The sequence below is a fragment of the Glycine max genome, chromosome 1, assembly GCF_000004515.6.
Source record: "Glycine max cultivar Williams 82 chromosome 1, Glycine_max_v4.0, whole genome shotgun sequence".
In the NCBI taxonomy this organism is placed as follows: Eukaryota; Viridiplantae; Streptophyta; class Magnoliopsida; order Fabales; family Fabaceae; genus Glycine; species Glycine max.
Window position 1 is genome coordinate 2,351,227 of NC_016088.4, and position 8,672 is coordinate 2,359,898.

The 8,672-nt window shown below is 31.9% G+C and overlaps 1 protein-coding gene across 2 annotated transcripts; it reads right to left on the reverse strand.

The window, feature by feature from the left end:
• Window positions 1-934: 934 nt before the first annotated feature.
• On the reverse strand, window positions 935-5,787 carry LOC100801794 (O-fucosyltransferase 39). Of its 2 annotated transcripts, none has more exons than XM_006572942.4 (10): window positions 5,187-5,787; window positions 4,053-4,115; window positions 3,869-3,947; window positions 3,679-3,749; window positions 3,489-3,577; window positions 3,201-3,404; window positions 2,691-2,961; window positions 2,297-2,524; window positions 1,979-2,176; window positions 935-1,408 (listed from the first exon to the last, which is right to left on the reverse strand). In XM_006572942.4, exons 1-10 carry the CDS (start codon window positions 5,319-5,321, stop codon window positions 1,199-1,201), a joined length of 1,548 nt encoding a protein of 515 aa, XP_006573005.1. In that variant the 5' UTR covers window positions 5,322-5,787; the 3' UTR covers window positions 935-1,198. The 2 variants fall into 2 exon arrangements, with proteins under 2 accessions (XP_006573005.1, XP_003517397.1); XM_003517349.5 differs by having other exon boundaries at window positions 3,679-3,752.
• Window positions 5,788-8,672: the final 2,885 nt, after the last annotated feature.

Consider the following 8,672-nt stretch of genomic DNA (forward strand, 5'->3'; position numbering starts at 1 on the left):
TACAATATACAATTATTCTAATCTACACAATTACATAACATATAATTTGCATTATTTACACTATTAATATATATATTTTTTAACAATATCATTAAATGTAAAACTTAGCTTGAGAAATCAACATGATTAATTTTACTTTACATTCAACCAAAATATGTATTCTTTTTAATAGTGAAAACTAGATAAAAATGAAAAAGAATCTGGCCTCAATTGCAATTTCATTCATGGTCTTGCACAGCTAATGAAAGTTACCCCGTGCATCCTTTTTAACTAATTGGCTGAATGCCAAAGACAAATGAACTGATCAAAGAATAGCCAAGGAAAAAGAAAAAAACTTGGTTATTGAGTCAGTCAGTGGGAAAAGAAATGGGACCAAATGGAACACTTAAGATTAGGCTTCACATCAATTGTTCCATCCACAAAATAATTTGGATCGTTTGCAGATGAAAAATGAACTGCAGAGACAATTGGCACAATTTCATTTAACAACTATTGGAAGTTACTTCGTTTTTACCAATTGGCTGAATGCCCTTGACAAATTCAATTGACTCAGAAATATTAAAAAAGGCAATACTCTGTTATCGGTGGTCAGGCAAAAATGCTGTCCCAAATGAAACACTTTTGATAAACCTTAACATAAAGTATTCCAACCATTTTGAAACATCCAAATTTGGAGACCCAACAATGGTTGGCCTAGTGTGACGCCCGTGAGACTCGCAAATGAGGGCTGACAAATCACAATAGTTATTTCATAAGAAAACAATGATTAAGAAATCAAGGTTCATAGTAACAAAAAATTATTACTCCAAAAAAAAATGAATAACACTCAATTCCATATATTATAAAATATTAGTTAAGATACCATACAATAATGTTTTCCTGCAGTAACACCACTAGTATGAAAACTATGGTATAATCTGATATAATTGAATAATAAAACAATAATATGGCTCCTGTTATTGAATTGTAAAATTATAAATATTAATATGGCTGACTCCTGCTAAGAATGCCATCATCTGATAAATACATCTCCCACACAATACCCAACTCTCTCAAGCACTCTTATCAAGAGCATCATAACAAACCCCGTAGCTTTTTATTTTCACTAGATATATATAATGTTAAATAATAAGACACCGAACTATAAAATACACAGGCTACATCGTGAGCAATAATAATTTAAGTATACTACTAGTCACTAAGCTTGGCACATGCAATCAGGAGCTGGATATGTATATATTGATTGTTTTGGCTTCCTCAGCCTTGGTTCGCCTTGTCTATTTTGGTGACCTTCAACCACTGCATCCTGAAACTCTGACCACTCTATGGTTTTATTCAGGAAAAGCTGACCCATCAATGCCATATTTGGCCTTATAGTCTTTAAGTTCAAGTATGTCCGGTGTCCAACCTATCATCATCATCATCAAAACATTAATTCAGGAAAAAAAAATAAAAATTGTAGTGATATTTTTGGCAGTGTCCAAAACGAGAAGCTTTGTTAACGTAATCAGAATTGAACAGTTTGAGTTTTCTTTTAAGTAAAACTCCAAATGACAGATTCATTAATGTCATTTGATGACATGGGCCAAAATGCACTGCATGATTAATTCAAAACTTATTTTGGGGTCAACATGAAATAAATGGAATGGATAAGTCTAAATTGTAGAATAATTTAATTAGGGTTCAACTAGTAAGTCCTTGAACTAGTTGGGAATTTTCAAATAAGTCCCTACACTAATTTTTTTTTAATCAAGTCCTTGATGTTGCAAAAAAAACTGAGTTAGAACCGCCATAAATTGTGTATTTTCAGATGGTTTGAAGCTGCCAAAAACTAACTTTAGAGACCTTTTTTCAGTTTAGGAACTCGATTAAAAAAACAGTTTAGTAACCTATTTAAAAATTCTCAAATAGTTTAATAACCTCCGTAACAAATTAAGCTTAAATAAGAGTCATCCAAAAAGCATCTAGCACAACTCACCAATGCATTGTGCATGTTTCCTGGGGAAGCAGAGATAAATATGTCACTATGCAAGCCAACATAGTAGTCAAGTGCAGCTAGTAGAGAAGCTTTTCCCTTTATCTCAGAACGCTCTTCAGATGAAGCAAGGCTCTTCTTGTCTTCCATCCGAGGAAATAATTCCCTCAAAGTTGAAATCCTTGCCTCTCCACCATAGACCTGAAAAATACAACCAACTTCACTTAAAAACAAGGACAACATAATCACTTTACAAAATACAAGCACTAATTCAGATGAATAAAAAGTCTCTACTGTGTCAAACCAAGCAACATGATTTACCTTATGAGAGGCAAGATATAAACGAGTGCTGTTGTCAAATCCCATAGCTGCTAGTAACAATCCAACCTCTTCAGGAGTCATTGGGCAACGACCTTGACTCCTCAACTCTTCATCAGTGAATTGAGAGTTAAGAACCCTCCCTTGCCAAATCACCTGTCTATACTTTGCAAGGGCCAGTTTTTCAGCTTTTCCTCCACCAAAATCGCAGGCCGAATGGGCTGCCATATCCTGCCATAAAACGTTTTATACACCAAAATTATTAACTGACAGATAAATGCATGTATTAATAGAGCAACAATGTTTCACAAATAAAAGGATAAATGAAGATGTGAACATTACAACCTTGTATACATAGATGACCTCTTGAAGAAATTAGGTGTAGAAAGTGTAATACCTTATCAAATCGGAGGTGTAGAACAACAAATTTCCCTGCATTTTTCCTAGCACCTGCACCAGTGACCTCTTGAAGGTAGTTGAAGCCCATTTCTTCAGCTGAGCCTTGAGGATAGCGAAGGCGGCTGATAAGGGCATCTCCAAGTGTTCTGATATGAGAAACAAAGGTTAAAGCTTGGAAGTTTACTTTACAACGTAGGTGTTGAATATCCACAGGCAAGTTGTCAAAACTCAGTCGGTGAGAAAATGGAGAGATTGCAGCAATACCATAACTGCACCAAATAAAACATACCAATACATTAGAAGTTCATATTTCAGAGTATACCATGACGGCATCAGCACAATATACACCTTAAACTCAATTACATCTTCATGAATAAACAAAGTAGTATGCAATAGTCCACAGCAAATTCCAGCATAATCATAGAATCTGCTATTGTTATACTAATTGAACCTGAACCTTTAAGTCATGCCTTAACATTTACAGTAACAAATTCAGGTAGATACCAACCTCTGTAGGACAGGCAAAACATTCTCCAGATACCAGTAGGCTGATGCATGCACAGGTGCAGCCTTGATTCTGGTTTCTCGAATAGCCAAGCCATAATACTCCCTTGTGCTCCAGGCGAACTCTTTGGGCAACTCTTTAACTATAGAAATATCATCCTTCAATACATCAATGAAATGATCCACATCAAATATATCCATGAAGGAGCTGCAGTCAAACATAAGCAACCTCAACATTTCATCGCACACAATCCATCGGACAAATAAATATAATAATGGTGTTGTCAATTACCTTGAATCTCGCCATACAGGATTCAGTTCAAGGTATGGGATCACCAGAGTAGCATTCAGTATCTTTGCAACAGCAACTGCATCACATATCTACACAAGATAATTTAACACTAAGATCAAATTGTACATCTTTCACACACACACACACATGAGCAAACTTTTGATCTACTTAAAAGGCTTTTAATACTTACCCCCATCTTTTGTTGGTTCAAACCTCCATCAAGAAAGACCTGGATATATCCCTCTGACTTCTCTGGTAATGCTGCTTTAATTGGATCACAGAAAGATCAAATGAGCTAATAGATATACCAAAGTGACACTATTCTCAAAGCTATAACAGCATACAGCATAGAGTAAACAAATGATAGTAATGTCACTCACTTGGCTTATTTGATTCAACATAAGGTTTCCATCCTTGGCTTTCCAGAGGTGACCATAGTTCAGACAACTGAGATGTAGGCTAAACAAGGAGAAAATAATAATAGAATATAAAATCAACATCCACTGCTAAACACAAGCCAGTAAAAGTCACTTGAAATGTATTCACTGCTCAATTAATTCTTACAGTTTCTCGTTGCACAGCACTCCTGAGAAGACGTGAGTGCCTAGGTTTAATAGGATTCAATTCCTGCATAACAGTAAGTTGCAAGGTATAAGGCACTAGAAGCCAATAAACCAAAAAATGATGACAAGTGCAGGTACCAAATAAAACCTAGGTACTAGGTAGCATCAACATAAGCATGTTCCGGAGTCTGGTTCATCTCTGATATAAGAATCATTCTAGTGGCACAAGAAACCACATATCATAGACATTAAGGGACTCTTACAAGGCTAGTAAGCATCATGTCCATGACAATAAAATGCAATAAATTCACCAAGCTAACAAATTCATTGCGAAAGAAATTTTCCTAAAGCCAATATACATGATAAGTTAACCACAAGGCATAACCTAGCATTATGAAATTTAATTAGTGTGGGGTGAAAACAAGTAAATCCTTCCATTGCACATCGTGACGCGTAAAAGAAAAATCTAATATTTTTTCACTCAATTGAATAATTTACTTATTTTAATTGGATTTGCTAAAAATTCTCACACGTAACGACAAAAAATCCTCACCCACCGTTCCAAAATGAAAAACGCGGTCCTGAAATCTGTGATCTATAATTAATAGCCTCTTTATTAGGTACACAAGTGTAACCAACCAAACCAAGTCAATTGAATCTATTAATTAGTACATTAAAAGTTCTTATTTCTTACTACTAGTATCTCTTTCAAGGTGCCAAAACGTTCACCAAAGTAGGAAATCTCAACGACAGCAACTTCAATCTTTTTCTTCTTCTTTCTTCTTAAAATACTAACATCAAACCTCAAACACAAGAATTTCTTAACCCCCCCCCCCCCAAATTTGTTATCAAACTTCAATTCCTACAATAAAATTCAGTGTGCAACTCAAAAAATAACCTTAAAATAAGCAAATAACTAAGAATTAAAAAAAAAAAAAAAAAACACACCAGTATCTCATCCATGAACAGTGATTAAACACACCGACAGATTAAAAAAAGTTCAAGAAAAAAAAAAGCACTTTGAGAAAGAAAAAGAATCAAGGAAAAAAATCCTGTTCAACCAAAATCACAAATGGGAAACTTTCCAAAACCAAAAAAATTTAATAACAAAAAAGAAGAGAAAAACTTAACTCACCGGAAACACAGAAGAAGAGAAGGCATGTGTGAAAGTGGAGAAGAACACAAGTGTTGAAAGCAACAATGGAAGAGTGACAAGTGGTGTTGTTCCTCTAGAAGGCTGACCCTGATTCAGGTATCCGAGCTCCATCATGATGGGTAGAGGAGCTCAACCTCGGATCTGAAAAATGACCCCTTTTGCCCCCAGAAGAAGCTGTGTGAGTATGAAGAATAATGAATAACAAGAACTACTAATGTAGATGAAGAAGAAGAAGAAGGGTCAGAATGAGAAGAGAGTAAACCCCATGTTCATAATGATGGTTTTATATATAGTTAAATGTGGTTTGGAGGGTTGTGAAGTGCAGATATGTGTCTGTGTTTGAAGGGCAATAGAGAGGGAGAGAGAGTAAAGGAGTTTACAAGGACACCTGGCCTGGTTCACCGAATTGAATAATGATGAGGGGGTGGCGTCTTTTTCAAGGGGACCCCAAATTGATAAAAGGGAAAAACAAAGTTCGGATTTTTACGTTAGCAAACAAAGGTGAGAATCACGAAGAGAGAGGGGGTCACAGGTGTTGAATGCTCATGCAATTGGATTCAGTGAGTGGTAGATGAGACCGTTATAGTAATTCTTGTTGCCATTAGCAATATCATGGAGTAATGCTATGCAGTGAGTGCAAGCTAGAGCCTTTTTCAATGGGTGTTGCAACAAGTGTTTTTTGGTATTGGTTAAAGAAGTTCGAAAAAGTATAATATCTGTGACAAATGCTGACATGTATTCTAAAAGTATTGATTAAAAAGTTTACAAGTAAAAATATTTTTACTGAAATATAAAAATATTCTATATTCTCATTATTTATATAATAAATAAATATTTCTTTTAACTTTTTATTTTAATGTGTGACCACCGACAGCCTCAAAGGTAAATAAAACTTGCTTGCTAGCTTGGGATGGGATAGGGTTGGGTCCTCTTTCTTTCTGCCTTCGAATCTACCTTTTACTCCCACCAATCACTGAAATAGGAACCAAAATTGAGAGAGGGTTGCTGTTCCTTTTTCTACGTGCAAGGATTGTAAAGCAAAACAATTCACCATTTTTGGATTTATCAAAAAGTGGAAAAGTACCTCTCATCACTCATCAGTGACTAAGTGAGAAACAAATCTACTTCTAAAGAGTAGTTTTTTGTATGGACATATAGTCCTAATACGTCGTTTTTAGGTGTACAGTTAATAAAAATAATATATCTGTGAAATAAAAACAAAAAAGAAAGCAATCTTAAATGAAAAAAAAAATACTATAAGGCTCGTAAATCTCAATTAAAAATGAAAAAAAGAACAAATTAAACAACATATTCCACTTTTTTTTAGAGAAATATATTCCACTTGTTAATTTAATGTGAATATGGTATGCCGTAAACAACATTATAATTTGGTTAGGGTCTCGTGCTTTTCTTCTTTCTTTTATTCTTAAAAAACACAAACATGTCTGTTTTCATTACATTGCTTTCTGAGCCTAAATACTTGTCTTCCTTTTTTCTGATTATGAGAATTTCTCGATCTGATTATATTCTTGATATGCTTAACGTAGTATTTAGGTAATTATTTAGTGAATTGATGGCCAATATATATTTTTTAAAACCTCACACCCTTTCAATGATTTACTTTTATCAAAATATTTATTTTCTTTTTGATAATTGATAATATATAATATTAAAATAAAAATATATTCGAACTAAATTTATTAACGTCATTTTTTTTTTGGTTTTTTCTTCTTCTGGGAAGGGCTTCACCATTGGAAGTGGACACGAGAAACACTTGATTTGGACAAGAAACAAAAAAGACGAACTCTCTACTCTTTCCATTGGATGGTTAGAGTGACAGTCAACATTAACAATTCAGTGTATAACATAAAATATATAAATATTGTGATTCGAAAAAATCCAATGCATTATATTGCATTTTAACGTATTCCATACGGTCACCCAAATATATCTTTGTTGGGACACAACTGTGTTTTTTTCTACATAAAATAAAATAATAATACTAACAAATACATATGTGTATATGTAGGCGTGATGGAGAACATTCTAAGTAGCAAATTTTTGGAATTCCGAAATAAAAATCTCATATAATTAAATCATAATGATATTTCAATTAATTTTCTAAAATATAAATTATTAATAAAGTAAGGAAAATAATCAATCCAAACAAAATAATATTTTCTAAAAAGAAATATCTTGTTAAGAATAAAATCTCTAAAAATAAGAAAAAGTTATCAAAACAAGAAAAATAATAATAAGTAGTTATGATAAAAAAACAGAGTAAGTAATTTATGTATCGATATAGAAAGTATATATTCACAAAATAACAATAAATACTTTATAACATAAATTGTATCTATAATTTATTAAAATAAGATATATTTCTTCTCTGTTTTTTTCAACATTTGTATTCTCCCTTTCTGTCTATGATGATTTTTCTATAACTAATTTTATTTTGTATTAATGTAATTTATAGTTTAATTTTTATTCTAACTTTTTTCATATTATTTCCAATATGAATATGTATTTCCTTCGTTATTAAAATTTTATTGTTGAATATTATGGAATTTTTTTTGTGTGAATTTGTTGGTTCTAATTTGGAAGATATTATATTTTTTAAGTAAAGATTGCATAAAATTAATTATTTTTCTTTGTTTTCATTTATGTAAAGTTGCTAAACAATTACTATATTTTTAGACCATATATGTGGTAAAAAAAAAATCCAATTGGTCTTTTATAACAACAAGAATGAGAAATTATAATTCGTTCCTAATTAATTGGATCTTAAACTTGGTGTGTTGATTGTCTACATAACCAATTGTAATAGCATAAAAGTAAATTAGTTATTTGACACACTACATTATAAAAAATGAAGGCCACTATATTGGATTGTTGTTTGTTATGTCATAGTCAGTGTATAAAGACAATTTTCTTTATTGCTCGAAAACCAAATACTTTCTCCATCTTTAAATATAACTCTTTTTTCAGTTTTATTTGTTCCTTTTAATAAAACTCTTTTCAAGTTATATTTTATATTAATTATTTTTTATTCAAATACATTTTATTACTTTACAATAAATGTTATATATTTAAAATATAAATACATTAATTATAAAGAAAAATAGACAAATATATTATCTCGATTGAATAAAAAGATTAGCATATATTAATTAATTAGGTGTGAAAGCAATTAATTAAGTAGAAAAAGAGATATTATACATCCTAATAGATTTAAAGGTGAATTTGGTGTAATACTACTAATTATATATTAACTAATTTTGTTAAAGGCTATGAATTAGTGAAAAAAAGTATATTTAAGAAGTGAGGAAGTAATGCTTTACTTAAGCATGAAATCGATTCTGAAGTTATCTTACATCTATTTGACTGAAATTACTATTTTTTTATTGACTAAAGTTAAGTAATCGGTGCTAAAAAAATGTCAAGTAATGTTCTAAACATAAACGA

Excerpts from the sequence above, each read along its gene's own strand:
- LOC100801794 (XM_003517349.5), bottom strand. The coding sequence starts at position 5,321 with ATGATGGAGCTCGGATACCTGAATCAGGGTCAGCCTTCTAGAGGAACA. Across the intron at positions 3,948-4,052 it reads GTGCTGTGCAACGAGAAACT|CCTACATCTCAGTTGTCTGA; the intron begins GTAAGAATTAAT and ends CTCCTTGTTTAG. Across the intron at positions 2,177-2,296 it reads TATATCTTGCCTCTCATAAG|GTCTATGGTGGAGAGGCAAG; the intron begins GTAAATCATGTT and ends TGTATTTTTCAG.